General features: G+C 31.7%; 1 protein-coding gene across 1 annotated transcript in view; it reads left to right on the plus strand.

The window, feature by feature from the left end:
- The window catches only part of ort (glycine receptor ora transientless), a 53,996-nt gene that overhangs the window by 14,071 nt on the left and 22,233 nt on the right, over positions 1-17,692 (plus strand). Inside the window, exons 2-5 of the mRNA XM_088239128.1 lie at positions 766-932; positions 2,396-2,543; positions 8,553-8,635; positions 11,078-11,304. Coding sequence (XP_088095254.1) covers positions 832-932; positions 2,396-2,543; positions 8,553-8,635; positions 11,078-11,304 — 559 coding nt within the window. The 5' untranslated portion in view covers positions 766-831. The remainder of the gene's footprint in view (positions 1-765; positions 933-2,395; positions 2,544-8,552; positions 8,636-11,077; positions 11,305-17,692) is intronic.

The raw sequence follows: 17,692 nt of genomic DNA on the forward strand, positions 1-17,692 counted from the left end.
ACGTTACAATATTTACTCATAAAAAATTATTTAAAAAAATATATAGTATATATATAAAATATATATACTATAAAAAAAATGTATAAAGTAGACTTTGTTGGAGTGGAAGCGGAAGAGAGGTGTTTATAATTAAATTTGATTAAGTGGTCGGTTGAAAAAAGACAACTTCTTATCAAATAAATCAGGACTGGTATGTTTGTTGACAGACCTAAGAATTCTGGGCATAGGAGAATGAAAACCATAGTTAGTTTTATTGTTATCTATAACCTACTTCTACTATCTATTAAAACAATTAGTAACGAGAAAATGTTCAAAAAGGCTATAAAAAATGGATAGTGGAGCTAGATAGAAGTAAAATGGATTGTCTCATTCACCCAAACCAATATTGAAACAGCTGCTCCACAAGTGTATAGCTTATGTTAGGTTTTTGTTCTTTCATTATGCGTTTTGTAATATAAATAATATAGATGTGCATAAATTAATTATAAACATAAATACGTAGTGTTTAAAACTTTCTGAACATTTTGTTAATCATCTCTGTTTATTAAGTCTTATTTGTTTATTTTCAAATGTAAAAATATTTTTTTTTTAAAGTATATTGTTAAATGTCCTCGCCACGGGTAACCCCAGTGAGGTCATATTATTTTTATTATTAATTATAGTTTATAATGGAAAAAATATGAATAAGTAAATAAAATATGTAAACATTATTCATACATTTTTAAAAAAGAGGGTAAGATGAAAATCATGAATATTTTATTTCAGATAGTGACGGGGTGGAATGTGGAATAGTGGAACGGAGAAGACCGGCTCTTGATATGATGTGACGTAATGGGATCCATCATGACGACCAAATGGACGCGCTGGATGTGGATAATGATGGGAGTCAGCACAAACATTCTTTTGGTGGTTACAGACCTGTGTTACGCTCAGTAAGGCCGATATTTTTTAAAGATAAAACTAAACATTTCAGTTCACGGTTTACATCTTCGAACACTAAAGTACCCTCTTACATAACAGGGAAATATTACATACTAGAATACTGATAAAAACGTGTGAAATTGTTTTTTTTTATAATTGTATTTTGGAGATTTGGGTATTGTGGAGAAATGTCTTCGTACATCATTTTTAGTTAAAGGGGATGCAAACCTTTTTTTTTTTTAGATATAAGTTCCATCTCCATGGGACTAAAATTCCTGAGTTGAGTAGGACGAGTAATTAGTTATCACAGACATACGAGTATATCACCACAAATAATATTACATTACATAGGATTATAAAAATAATAACATTTTGTAAAAAATAAATATATGGCACATCAATATGGTAAACAGCAAACATTTCGTTTATATTAAATAAAAAAAGAATGAAAAGAAAAGGTAGTCATATATTCGGAAAATCATCATTTGATTGCAAGTCGCTTTAAATTTATTATTTATTTCTTCATTTCGGTTAAATTTAAGTATAGTTGAGAATACTTTGAGTTAGTCAATATATTTGTAGACAAAAGACTGGATTTCACCTCCAAAGGAGTCATTCAACAAATAGCAACAGCAATGGAGAACCTTTTATAGAAGGAAATATGAAAGTTAAGGCATTTACTGGGCTCATGAACTGTCATTGGCTGGTTTCAGTGACCACTGTACACACTATAATGTTCTATATTAAGCCAATATCAACAAACATAAATTAAATTTTCCAAATATCTTTTATTTGCAGATAACCTTAAAATATTCAAAATTATAAAATCAATTGATGACTGTCATAAACTACAAAATGACCTACATTCATTCCTTATCTTGGTGTCATGAAAACGACTTATTTTTTAACATAAATAAATGTATGTCTATTAAATTCACAAGAAAAATAAAAAATATCGTTTTTCATTATTCAAACAACAACACAATTTTAATGAACGTCTAGACTCTAGACAATTCGAGATCTTGGGATACTTTTTGATAACAAACGCAAATTCAGCCATCACATTGACCACATTTCAAAGAAAGCGTCCAAAATCTGTGGATTTATTTTGCGAATATCTAAGCAATTCAAAAGCCCAAAAATCGCAATTTCATTGTGTAAATCATTTGTTCGTAATTTGCTTGAATTTAATTCTATAATATGGTCTCCTAATTATAATATTCATATAACGCGGATTGAATTGGTGCAACGTAAATTTTTTTAATCGTTAATATTTAGAATCGGATCAAATACTTTCATAATCAACTATTATGATCGTCTAGACGTCTAGAGTACTTTCATATCTTAAGTTTAGAATTCAAAAAAAATTTGGCTAGTTTGATATTCTTGCACAAATTAATATCTAACTGTATAGATGCCTATGCTGTCCTTGCTCAGATAAACCTTAATGTACCTCGCCATTTTACATTTTCAGGTCCAGCTTAACATTCCAGGACATTTTGCCTGAAGATCCAAAGCAATATGATAAGATGCGACCGCCCAAAAAGGATGAAGGACATCCTACGGTGGTCTACTTCCACGTAACAGTGATGGGTCTGGACTCCATCGACGAAAACTCTATGGTAAGAATATATCTAGACCGCTATCTTCAAAGGTACATACCGGGACGGTATGCATAACTTATGTACTATCTCTATCTACTTCAGTATGTTCTACCGATCTATCATCAACGTCATATGTTCGAATCCAACCAATGAATGACCCCGAAAATAAAGTCCGCGTTCCATACTTAATTAAAATTTTAAATAGTTCTAATTAACATTTCTGTCTGTCTTTAACGTGAGTCTTGTAAATTTAAAAAATCAATCTTAATATTTCATATCGAAAAGAAATTAATATTCATTTTATATTGTATGATAATAGTATGCACCTAGCTGCTTTAAACTGTATTTTTTTAATATGTTTGTTTTTTATTTTATCTATTTTTTAATTTCAATATCTAGCTTCCTTATCTTTTTTTTATATATACGAACTATACTTCTAAACGCTGTATTATATATTATTTCTTTAAATTGTATTTTTTGAAATTTATGTTGCTTATACACTCATCTTTTTATTTTTATTTTTAACCAACTATACTTCTAAACACTGTTCTATCTTTTATTGCTTTATATTGGATTTTTTAAATTTTATGTTATTTATATACTCATATTTTATATAACTTTCATGTGTGTAAAAGCCTTATGGGCGTAAAAATTAATAAAATAAAATTTAAAAAATAATAGGCTTCTCTGATTAAAAGTAGTGATTATAAACTAAACCTATAAATTCCACAATGTTTTGAGTATGTCCAAATGCTTGCAGACTGGCTGGATTTTCTCCCTAGGGAGTTGTTAAAAATAAATGCTCACTTGAACATGACTCGCTTGTGTGACTTTTGACAATTTCCAAGACGATATGCTTATCTTTGGTCTGCATTTATCAAACGAGTGATTAAAAAGCCGTATCTTCTGACATCTCGATACGTGCACACATGAAGATAGTAAAACATATGGAAAAAATATGAAAATAAATTTATTTTTATAGAGGCAGCATTTGTACGACTAGATACTCTTATATATTAAAAGGCAACATCTAGCCAGTCTGGCCACTGCATCTAGCCGTTCAGATTCAAAACTGACGGTCACGTCAGAATTTAATTCGACTTCAAAATTTACTTACTTTTCTCTCCTGTTTCAACTAGGCTTTTAAGAAAAATATATCCACCACAGAATGATTAAAAAGTTAAATAAATTGTAATTTAAGCAAAAACTGCTCGGCGAAAACAAAAATTTTGCCACTTTGAATGCGTGCCATCAGGTACTAGACCCATAGTTACATACATATGTACCTACCTCAAAACTTGAAGGGGGGGGTTCGGTAATAAATCTTCGTGATCGCTCGGTAACATGAGGAAGTTCAAATTCTTTGTTTATTTGTTAATAGACTATTAAACTAAGCTAATTTTGCGCAAAGCACAATGATTTATTAAAGTTTTGTATTTCTGAAATAACTCCGCGTGTGACGTCAGTGGTTCTTCGCTGTCAGTTATTCCAACTGGTTTGTTTACGATTAGCAAACCGGATATTCTTCATAGCTCTCATATCATTAGTTGGTCCATATGAACCTGTTACGTTGTTCAAAGTAGTGCGTCTTTATTAAAATATTTTAAATTATTTTTTTCGTACATTTTCAAGAAACTTTGCCAAACAATTTAATGCACTTACCGCGCGCAATTTCCCGTAGGGCTGAAGTTCCTCATTGACCTTCAATAATGAAGTTGTGTCACTTTAGTGCGTAGATATATGTACCGTGGCGTACGCTTCCCCTTGTTACATATCGATATACCTACTCAAAACTTAAATGTAGAGGTTTGGTAGTGTATCTTTGTAATCGCTTGGGAGAGTTTATCTTTAACTATAACATCATGGTGAAGGTGTGACGTCCTTAACTTCCCATTGTAATCGTGGCCCTGTAGCTCAATCACAAATAACCATCGACATGCTAATAAGTGACGTGATAACAATTTCTCACCATTGTTGACTATCGTATTCGCGAAAACAGTGGAACATTCGTGAAAACCTAATATTAAATGTCAAAATATTTACGTTCCGCGACGTATAATCCTGCTGCGCAATCACATATTTGAATTTCACCGGTGTAAATATGGAAAATATTCCAAAACTGCTATTTTTATTTATTTACTTATTATTTATCATGCTATTTATTGCATTTAGCCAGTGGCGGCGGTTGGCAAGCCAAATGTCAAAAAAAACAGTCGCCAGAGTAATTGTAATTTAATTTTTGCTTTTTTGTATTAGATACTCCTTACTATTTTGCAATATATTGTTTTATTTTTTATATTAAACGCCAATTTTTCGCTAATGAACTGTATTTATTTACGAGGAAAACAAAAAACAAACCGACACGGGCGTTACTTAGAGATTACACACGCGTTGACTTATAATTGCTATAACTTAAGCATATTCATTATTAACATATTACATCAGAGATGAAGAACATTTAAGATAAGGTAAAGTAGAAGTCTAGGCATCTACAGGGCTTATGACCTGTCAATGGCGGGTTTAAGTGGCCACTTTACACACTGTGTAACATTCACCATTTTGCCCATATTTAAAATCTACATTCCTTCAATTCTTTCATCCGTTGATGTTTGTGAAGTTAAAGAGCTGAAACCTTTATTTATGCGGGCGAGATTCATCTAATTGAATTTGTGTAAAGTGTATAAAGTGGCCACTTAAACCAGCCATTAAGGTCATAAGCCCTGTAGATCCCTAGACTTCTATAATACCTACTCTTAAATGTTCTTCATCTCTGTTGTAATATTTTAATATAATCAGCTCCAGGGAGTTGAATCCAGTCCTTGTCTACAAAAATTTGGACAAACTCAAAATATTGTTGATATTCATTATTCTTAATTGTGATCGCTCAAATGCTTAGCATGTTTTTAAGAACGTCGATAGTTATTTGTGATTGAGCTACAGGGTCCTTTTGCTGGAAAGACGTGATATTTTGTCACTCACTCTAAACTATTGTTATGAATGACCCGAATCTCTTGCTTTTTACGTTTACCCCGCTTGCGTTCGACCCATAAGTTGAAAAATACGGATATAAATAGTTTTGGACTGACTGATTATTTTATTTTATTTTTATTTAATTAACATAAACGGCAGATCTGCTTTTTACAAAAATTTATAATACTAACATGTTTGGCTTAATATTTAAAAAAAAAAAACGTTAATTTCCTTTTATTCAAGATTTATAAATAAATTAAACCAAAAAATTATACAAGATTATAAAAAAAAAATAACTTCAAAATTATACAACATATTCAGTAGAAAGTTTAAACAATTTAAGAATAAATAAAAAAAATAAATAGTTAATAAAATATTCTAAAGTAATACAACAAGAAAATCGTTAGTACTGTTTCATACAGCTGGGCAAAGTGAACAAAAAATTGTACATATTATGAAATGTATAAATAAATAAATATAATTACCATTCACCATCTTTGAAAAAGTTCAAAAGGTTTGTTCTGTAGGAACAATACCCTACACTAAATATATCCGATACGTGGGAATAACTATTGCCGAGTTCATGAAGTCTGTTCAATACGGCATTACAAGTATACACTGTCCGTGAATTGTTGGTACAAAACGTAATTATGATAACAATAACCAATTGATAACATTATCCGCAATTCTAATATCCGAAGCCCTTATGTTAAATGTTATATTGTTAAAATTGTGGTGTAATTCGTCAAAATGCCATCCGTTCTTATACTCTTTACATTTCCGGAAACGTTTCAATCGAAAGCCTGGGACAAAAGCGGAAACGGACACAAGAAACATAATTCAGACCTGCAGATCTACCAGTCAGCCATTTTCAATTCAATGTTGAAAATTCCGAGATAGGTCGCTTTTTGTCTTATGGATTAGGGTGAATTTGAAATTCATTTGCTTTTCTTCAGTTCAGACAGTCACAGATGGTTGTTAAAATTCCATATTTGAGTATTCCATATTTGAGTAATAATCCAAGCTCAAAAAATATTTTCAAACATTATTTTATTTTATTTAGTTTTCACGCCCATAAGGCATTTACGTACATAGAAGTTACATAAAACTTAAAAAAAAAAAAAAAATAGAATTCATCAGTTAAGTATACCTTAAGCTTGTATAGCTTTGAAACCGGTCGGTAGAAAAAAAAAGAAAAAAAATAATTTAAAACAAAGTTGTTTTTATTTCTAATGTTATTCAAAATTGTAAAGATTAAGTTTAGATTTATTTATTTATGACAATATACATCGTTTTTAACTTTAAATATCATATTACATTACATGTGTTAATTGTACGAAATATTCCCAATCAGCAAAAGAGCTGGTATGAGGGGATATAATATATCATTTATCTATTTATTTCGACGGCTTACGCCTTTGACAAAGTATAAAATAATATTTAAAAACAATTATAATGAAACAAAACACCTGTTCACAAGTATATAAAATATAGATACATAAAATAAAACCAGCAGAAAATAAAGAAATGATAAACGAAAATTAAAAAAGAAATTATAACTTAGGTATGCAGCAAATCAACAATATATAAAGAGTTTAAATATAAAAAGTATTAAAATAACAGAGGCGATGTATAAAAGTTTATTTATTTTATTTATTTGACACTTTTTATACATATACATATAAGGGCGGGCATATTGCATTAGGGCAATTTTTTCCTACCTACCCAAACCGTTCAGTTTAAAAAAAATTATAAATACATGGACAAATTGAATCTTACAATTTTATACAAAAATTAACAGTAAAACAAATAAAGCACCTAGTACGTTTTTATAATTTAGAAAAGAAATAGTTAACAAAATAATTATTTTATTTTGTATAAAGATAAATGAAATAAATCTATATGACACGATAGTTTTAATAAAAAGTCGATAAAATAACACCACAAACATATCATTCGTCACACGAGCTCTAAGAACTGTTTTATTAAATGAATTAATTTGAATTTCTTTGTTTATATGTATTTTTTATTGTTTTTTTTTACAGGTTCAAAATAGTTCTATTTCCAAATTCGGTTTTTTATAAAAAAAAAATATAAATGTTTACATAATTTTACATAAAAATAAATTTAAAATACTGTTTATCTGTTCAGGCGTCTTAATTTGTAAACAACTGTTAGTTTTATTCTATATTTTACTTACACGTTATAACGTAACTCTACTTACATCAGGGGCGAACCGTGTATAGAAGCGATTATGCGCAGCTTACTATAACTTGACTAGCCATAATAACGTTTTATTTGTGACTTTATTTATAGAAAAACAAATAAATAATTACCATTTACTTTAAATAATTTCCACCGTTTGTATTTTTATCCGCAAATAAATATAAATATTAATAAAGCGCGCCCAGCGCCTGCGGTGTGCCAAGAAACTAGCCGATTATTCCAGCTTATTTTTTTATACAAATAAGTATACTATATTTTGAATGTTTAAGACATTTACGTACGTTTAAGACCCAGTGTGGAGTTTTTTATCTTAGATTTAACATGCAGATTACACAAATTATTAGAAGATTTTTGATTTGGAAAACAGTATTTCAACATATAGCGCTCGACCCGGCCGTTTTTAGCACTATTATTTACTAGAACAATTCGGCCAGTTGACATTTCAATTGAATACCTAATATCGACTGAATTCATAGTGGTATTTTTTTAAGGATAATGTATTAAAGAATGGATAATATTTCTCTACAATATATAATATATTATGAAGTTACATCGTTTGAGTTGATTTCATGGATGAGAGTTGTTGTATCACACAGAACCACAGAAAAATATCAATTTATAGTATATGATATTTTTTTATAGCTTACCTGTAAATAAAATCACCATTCGCCACTGATAACATGTATGTACTATGTATATTATTGTACCTGCAACTTAAATGTTAAAAGCACCCTGTGCCGGTTATTTCAATAAAATTTTAGATAAATAAAAAATAGTTTTTGCTCAGCTCAAATATTAAAGATATAGTGCAGTATATCATTTCCGTTACAGACATATGCCGCGGACATTTTCTTTGCTCAAACGTGGAAGGATTTCCGGCTACGGCTTCCAGAGAACATGACTTCAGAATACAGGTCTGTGCATCCCTATACTATCGCTTTTTTCAGCTTATTTCAGGAAAGCTTTCAGGACTGAACGTTTGATAAACTAATATATTTTCTTTTTTATATTTGCAGCACTTACTCTGTGGTTATTCATAGGATATGATTAGTGTCAAAAACCGTTTTTAAACACTAATCATATGCTTTTTTTAAAATAGTGTCTCTAAAAATATCGTGCTACAAAAAATAACTTTTTGTAATTTTATTTATTTTAGATAGTTGAATAAATAAAATTTCAACATCTAATTATAAATATTTTAAAAACAAAATATTATTTTAAAATCCAGACGCTTTCCGATGACACTTTACGCATATGGATGTTTGTTTTTAACAAAAGTCATCGCCATCCCACGAAACGATGCTATAGACCCATCATCCCTAATCTTTTTTCATTATCATCATTATTCCATGTCCGCTCCCTAGTTGGAGCATATGGTGTCCACAAAGATCCTCCAGGCATCTGTCAGCTGCCAGCTCCTGTGCGTCCTTCCAAGTCAGGTTCGCGTACCGTAGTTCTGACTGCTGACGAACAGTCTGCAGTGGACGTCTGCGCGTTACGGTGATCTGTAGTCATTACACATGCAAACAACGAAAGATTTTAAATCGGAAAAATGTAATATTCATAGGCGATTGCTTCAGTTATTTGTATTTGAAGTCAAAAGTGATAATATTTTTAATATATTTGCTAAAAACATCAACAAACCATTAGTTCATGTTCTCAGCGCGTGCGAAAGAACTACCACTGATGGAAGTCGGACAGCTACTAACGGACGTCTGGAAGAAGTAATTTTAAAGTAGGTTTGAGGTTTTGGATCAGCATGGAAGGAACAGATAGACACATTCTTTAAAAAAACAAGTAAAATTAAATATAAATGCATTCTGCAAATAAATCATGTTTTCGTTATGTCAGCATTTGTTAATTTAGTTTTTCTTTTCTTTTTTTTCATGTTCATGTCATACCATATATATATGCTATTATATGGTATGACATGTTTTTTTTTTAATTATTAAAAAAGGAATATCCCACGCTCAGACGCTGAAGTCTTTGTGGGCGTTATTTCCAATTCATGTTATAGCTTAATTTTAAGATGTGTTTTTTTAAAGTGTATTTTTGTAATTATATCTCTTCGTAAATAATATGTGTATAGACAAATAAACAAATGATTTTTTTTTAAAAAGGTACTATTAACTTTGATGTTCGTGGGTGTAATACGTGAAATTATCTTTCTCGCTCACAAAAATATACCGGGAGTTATCGAGAGTGAGACGTAAAGAGTATGTGAGACAATTATATATTAGGATAACTCTTTTACTACGTACCCAACATGCGACATATTGGTAAACTTTCTATTGTATTTGAGTATCTCTGATTTTTTATAAAATGATTTTTTGGTTCCCAATAAGCATTGATTATTTTTTTTTTTTAAATATATAGATACCTTAATGTACTCGTATAATGAAGGAATACCGAAAATCTCAATCCATAATCTATATATACATAAAAGACAATGTTTGTATGTGTTTCCTTGATAGACTGCATAACTACTGGACCGATATACGTGCGATTCTCAGCAAAATATATATTTTATTATATTAAAAATTGTGTATTTTGTGCATTAAATAAAAAAAATTAAATAAAAATCTATACTCCTTCAATTCTTCCAAGTTTCAATTCAATTATGTTTATGTTTTAGAAGCTCAAGACGTGAAACCTTTATTCGTGCGAGTTAGATTCATAATATTCAGATTCAGAAATAATTCAATCAGAAGAATCTCACCTGCATCAATAAATGTTTCAGCTCTTCAATTTCACAAACATCAGCAGGACGAAGAACTAAAGTAACGTAGATGATCAAATATGGGCAGAATGGAGAATATTAGGCAGTGTGTAAAATGGCCACTTAAGCAGCCAATGGCAGGTCATAACTCCTGTAAATGCTTAGGCTCCTATATTCCCTCTCTAAAATCTTCTTCATCTATATTTTAATATGTTATTATTTTTTTTTATTATCAATAAAACGTATAATACATAGAGTACATATTATACTCCCAGGAGTTTATTAAATTCGGAATGGCCAATATTTTCCAGAGACCTTCTGCCTATCTTTGTTGAGCGAAACTTAGACACATGAAGATTCCCTGAGTAACGCGTATTGTAATTGTGAATATCATGACCGAATGTGTATTTTAAATTTGTGTGAGCAGAAAAGTTTATGATATTCAAAATAGTATTGGTTATGTCACGCAGTGGCATTATATTATTTTACTTATTATTATATCAGTTAATTTTTATTAAAATCAATTTCATGAATTTTTTCATACATTTTCGAGAAGCTTCGCTGTACAATTAAATGCTCTAATTTTTCCCGTTGAACTAAAAGTCTTCAACTTTGATTACGTGTTGTACTTCTATAGATTGCTGGAAGTGGAATGGCTGAAGCACATGTGGAGACCGGACTCCTTCTTCAAGAACGCCAAGTCTGTGACCTTCCAGACCATGACAATTCCTAACCACTACCTCTGGCTGTACAAGGACAAGACGATCCTCTACATGGTGAAGCTCACCCTCAAACTGTCCTGCGCCATGAATTTTCTCATTTACCCCCATGACACGCAGGAATGCAAATTGCAGATGGAAAGCTGTAAGTATTTTTCTATAACTAAATAATATTTTATACATATATTCAAAATCCCTCAGCAGGCTTTATCATTTAAAAAAAAAAGATCGTTACCTACATAAGTAGGTACATCACGTATAAACTGCGAATTGACATTGGTAAATATAAAAATTAGACAAACGGAAAAAATATATGGAAAGTTAGTAAAAATAAAATGTAAATAAAAAAAATAGCAGGACTCGAACCCAAACACCCAGAAAATTACTTAAGATCTTAATAATTATGTAGGAATAGCAGTGGCGAGCCGTGATTTATTTTACAGGTAATCTATTAAAAATGTTCATTAATTTGTACTACATATAAGTACTTACATAACATGTAAGTAATGTAATTATAAATGACTATTTTTTTGTGGTTCTGTGAAAATCAACTCAAACAACAATTATTATTAACCACGCAATAAACGTAGCTTTATTCTACACTATTTTCATGCAATACTTGTAGTAAAGGTCATTAACAAATACCACAATGACATTCCGCAGATATTTCCATTATGATCTGTCATTGACAGTACTGTCAACACTAAAGCACTGGTCGATTTCTTTTAAAATGATAATTCCTAAAACGGCCACTGCGAACGCCACCTGCCCTATGTGATACATAATATGTCAATGGTATCCCATCAAAGAAAAATAGTCTTTCGGAAATATGATCGAAATACTAGTTTCCAAATAGAGAATCTTCTAAAAATATTTGTAATCTGCAAGTTTGTTTTAGTACTAAAAAAGCCGACTTGGGTTAAAGACGAAAACTACAGTGTACTTTTTTGTATAGAAGAATAAGCTGAGGTAATCGGCTAGTTTCATCGTTCAGTAAGAACGGGCTGGGCGATGGCGCTGGGCGCACTTCATAGATATTTTTTTGTAGAAAGGTATAAACGGTGATTTATAATAAATATCAGTTACTTTATTTATTTTTCCATAAACATGGTTACTTCAAATTATTATTATTGAAAGTCAAATGTAAGCTGTGCATAATCGCTTACTTTGACGATTCGCCCCTGAGGAATAGGTTGTTAAGGGTTGGAGTTCCTACCCCAGTTAGAGATTGACAGAGAAGACACGAAGTTGTTGTTTGAATGCGTATTTATTACATAGCAAATAAGATACAACACTTGGTTGTGTAGCGCCAGCGTAGCGGCGATGATGGGTTGAAGAGACTGCACTTGAACTACATGCTGGAACTGAGTGACTGCGTCGAGATGGACTGACTGAATCGACTGACTGAACTAAACTGCTCTTGTTGGGCTGACTGACTGGCATTGCCACGCCCTGTAGTCTCTTTATAGGCAACGTTTCTTTGTAGTTCATTTTTTCATGGTAGGGACGATGTAAGTGTACTGCAGAACGATGCTCCCGATTTCATGTGCAATACTGATAGAGTTGCAATATAATGTTGTATTGAATTCTATCAAGTGAAACGTTTTAGCTCGTGTGTGTCATCGATTATGGACTATGAACCCTACAATTATGAGATTTCTTCAAATTTTGATATTGACCACTAAAATATATTGATAATGCCTATTTATTTGACAAAAACGGGGTAAATTGTTTTTAACATAATAAAAAGAACATACAAAATGAAAAAACAATATAATGAATTGCATAACATAGTAAGCAAGTAAATTGGCGGCCTCTGTGGTTTAATAGTTAAGACGCGTGACTCACGTACGGAAGGTTCCGGGTTCGATTCCCGGTGAGAACACCAAAATTAAATGTGATTTTTCTCTAACTTGGGTGTTCTGTGTTGTAATTCACCATAGTTGAAGATAAGTTCGCCCGAGCGATTACTAAGATACACTACCGACCTCCAAGTTTTGGGTAGGTACATCGATATGTAACAAGGGGAAGGATATCAGTTAAATTTTAAAATATAATGCTAATTTTTCAAAATACGGTTTTGAAATCTAACACACTTTTAAAAAATACAATTTATAACATTTCTTGATTTAAATTTTAACAAAAAGGTTTCAAACTTTTTGCCAAGCTCTTTCTTGTACTATTTTTGATATATTTATAAGTTTCAAACAATTATTTTTTTATACTTACGCACCCACACACACGCACCCTCTCCTTCACTCATTTATGCATACATCAAACACATACAATTACGTTAATTCTTTTCTTATATATTATGTGTCATTAGATTCACAGTGGATTTTTTTAATTGGCTAAAGTATTGTTAATATTTTTCTACTTATTTTGTTTATGTAATAGCTGTAAAAATCCCAAATAAAATAAAATAAAAATACGCCGCGGTACACATATCTACGCACTTAAGTGACATAACTTCATTATTAAAGGTAAATTCTCTTGAGCAATTATGAAGATACACTACAGACCCCGACCTTTAAGTTTTGATGCAAGTACATCGGTATGTACCGACGGGTCTAGTACCTTACGGTACAAATATCTACTCATAAAAATGGACAAAAATATTGTTTCATGCAGTTTTTTTATTTAATTCATCATCATCATTCCCTTTCCGCACCTAATGGTGCATAAGTCACTGAATTTGTTCATCAATCGCAGCAAATCTTGATCATTTTTTGTTACATAAAGGTAAGATGATCAGTCTTACGCTTCAGGTACCAGTCTAGGGACAATGAAATATTCTAGTGTGAAAACACCCTTTTAAAACTCATATAAACCATATTGGAAATCGAACCCGAGACTTCTTGCGTGGTGGGCAAACGCGCACAATTTAATTACAATTTATTTCATCGCTCTGTCGTAGCCAGTCTTTTTCTTAAAAGCCTAAAAAAATATGTGGGAGAAATAAGTCAATTTTGAAATTGAATTAAATTCTGGCATAACTGTCAGTTTTGAAAACTAACGGCTAAATGCAGAGATAATGTGGCTAGAATCTGAATTTTGAAGTCAGTTGTGTTTCAATCAATAGATCCGAGAATTAATGTTATCAGTTTTGAGATAAAAATAAATAATTACGATTTTGGGTAGCCACCATTGGATGACCCTTATTGTTTTCAAGAAAAATACAATAGCCGGCAATGCCATACCTTATTATTATGCCTTGCCCATTCAACGCGTTACTTGAAATTTGATATCGGAATTTTAGACGAACTGAAGTGTTGCCACTCGAAAACGCGCCGAAAATGGTCGTTACAGAAAAATAAAATGAAATAAGAAGGGAAATATAAAATGGTGCTTTTAGAAACTTAAAAATGGCGATAAAAAAGAATGGACTGTTTTTGTGAAATAAAAAAGAAGCATTTGCGCCCTTATACAGAGTGTTCTTTAAACCCTGTCACATCTGAAACAAGGATGATCAGTATGAGCAAGAAGACATATTAGCATATTTAGAACAAAGTAAGTCCAAAAAAATATACATAAAAAAAAACAAATTGTTGCTAACTTCTGCAGGGGAGAAGCGAGGGGGGCGCGGTCGCGCGGTTGATGATATATCAGACTTCCCCTCCCCCCTCCTCGTTTCTCCCCTGCAGAAGTAAGCAACCATTTGATTTTATTAAATATTTTATTTTTAAACATTTTAGTCGTTCTAAAATTGTATTTCAATGTGCCAATATGTCTTCTTGCTCATACTATCATCGAGGTTTCGGATGTGACAGGGTTTAAAGAACACCCTGTATTTCATGCGAATATTTCAATTTTGGGGGCATTTTTGGCAAGTTTTATAAAATTCACTATCATTTTGGGAAGGATCAGAAGATTTATTGATAAAGACTCTTGCAAAACTATTTACAAAGCAATTATTGAACCACACGTTAACTACTGTAGTAGCATTTTATTTTTATCAAACAAAGAAAACATAGATAAACTAACTGTATTCAAAATAAAGCCGTTAAAAACATTTTGAAAAAAAAACAGATAAACGAGGGTAAAGTCGATGGTAAATGAAATGAAATTATTAACATATAAACAAAGAATATTTTACAATACAATGATATTTGTTCATAAAATTATAAACTCTAATAAAAAAACAGAATTTTGGAAAAAAAATTGATCGGAACCAGCATGAACACGATCACAATACTAGAGAAAATAACAAAATTAGACTTCCATTTAGGAAAAAGGCAAAGTCACAAAATTCAATTTTATTTAAAGCAATTAAAAAGTATTACGAAATGGAAAAAAATATTTATGAAGAAAAAATATCAAAATTTAAAATAATGGTCAAGACATATGTGATAAACAATTTATAAATTAAATATATTTGCAATGTTATTATTAGAACACACATAACAATATGTATGATATGTGTGCCCTACTTTAAGATTTAAATAAATAAAAAAATGAAATCGTGTTGGTGTAGTTTCGAAGATGTCGCGCAAACGAAACCCTAAATCGTATCACCCAAAAGAATATAAAAAAAACCTTATTCGTTTGTACTAGATTTTTTTAGCTATTTTAAGTAATGAAACGATTGGTCAAACCATAATTTATTAAAAATTTATCAAAATTTGCATGGTTTAATTTTTTTCTGAAAACAAGTTTTTCCGTAATAACTCTTCTGTTTAATGTATTACTTTTAAATCATATTAAACAATTTTTGTAAAATACTTTATGGGTAGGTACTAGTGTACTTAAATTCCAGTGGCGAACGGTGACTTTCTTCACAAGTAAGCAATAATTTTTCATAATTTGTACCTACATAAACAAGTAAAAAAGTATATACACGACTTTTTTTTCTACAGTTTTGTGTGCGAAGTAGCAAAGAGTATCCGAGTTCCAAGTCCAGGGGGTAGCGGCGGTCAAATATTCCAGGTGGCGGTGAGGTCCGGTTTGAAGCGAGGCAGGGAGACGAGGTGGAGAGTAAAAGCCCTTAGTAGCGTGACGATTTGACTAGTTTATTATTTCCCTAGTGGGGCTATATATACAATACATTTTGCCGTGCGGCGGCGATGCTAGGCCAATAGCGGGCGGTACTAGGTTGACCAATCACGCGGCGAGAGAGATAGCGAGCACATTCGCCCGCTCTATCGGTCTCTCTCGCGCCACGAATAAGGACCCCGCTGTCCCGCTAATCGGCCGCAGTTCCCCGCCGACCGCGCGGCGATCAACATTCACACAGACATAGTGAACAGTTTATTTTATGATACATTAAATAACATGGTAGGCAGTCAATAATATTACATTACATGATTCCTAGTCTATACATGCTTCAGTATGGCGATGACCACCCCCGAAAGCGACAAATACCGGTGTTTATTGGGGAGGTAGTACCTCGCTTACACATACTGAAGTCCCTTTGCTAAAATTATATCGAAAGGCCCCAGGAAGGGCCGCCAAGCTGACATAGGCCGCGTTACGTCGGCAACAGGACAATTTGCTCCGGCTAAATTCGGTTTAAATTTAGAGGACGAAAAGTTACATAAAACTTTTAACACTTTGTATCCCGGAGCCGTGTAAACACGTGATTATATAACCACGCGTTGTGTCCCGGTTCCGTGTTTTCACCTGGTTTACCAGACTTTAATTATTACTTTTTCGGTGTTGGTAAACTACCTTGAGGTGATTTTCAAAAAATGGCGCCTTATAAATTATTCAACCATAACAATACGTGAAAACACGGGCCTGGGATTTGACCCAGTATTTTCATAATTATGACCCTTTTAAGAAACCCTTCACAAAGCATAAAATTTCACAAAAATGAGCCGGGCACAGGGTAAATTCTATGTGTATTCGGCCGGTGCTCAAAGTGTATTTTATAAATGAAATACCTTAAATGAATTGTTGGTAATAAAAGTTATTATCCTTACCAGACTATTTAACCGCGATTTTAACATTTTTCTTGGCAATATATCTTAAAAGATACTGTCAAGCATTGTGGGCCTTTTACGCACGTAGATGCTTATAGACCACCTGCGCGGTATGGATGACCACTGAACAAAAATCAACCGTATAAATTTTTCAACAATGTTATGAGTATTTCAAAATGCTTTCAGACTGGCTGGATTTTCTCCCTAGGGAGTTGTTCATATTTAAATTTGTTGCAACTGAGAGGGAAAACATTTTTGAGAGGAGAATATGGAAGTCTAGACATTTACAGGGCTTATGACCTGGCTGGTGGTTTAAGTGGCCACTTTACACACTGTGTAACATTCACCATTCTGCCTATGTTTTTTTTTTATTTAATGTACAAAATACACAATTTTACATAGACACAATTGTGTGTTTTTTTATGTCCCGACTTGTTAGAAAATTCCGTGTTAAGTCGGGACTCTACAATATATCAATCAAAAACCAAAAATATTTATTTACATATTAAAACAATATACAGGTAATCAAAAAAAATATGCAAAATAATCAAAACAATATACAAAATATACAAAATAGTAATAGAAAAATAAAATTGAGTGAGATTCATCCGG

Source organism: Micrasema longulum, unplaced genomic scaffold (assembly GCF_059751315.1).
Source record: "Micrasema longulum isolate JH-2025_06_02 unplaced genomic scaffold, ASM5975131v1 h1tg002071l, whole genome shotgun sequence".
Classification (NCBI taxonomy): domain Eukaryota; kingdom Metazoa; phylum Arthropoda; class Insecta; order Trichoptera; family Brachycentridae; genus Micrasema; species Micrasema longulum.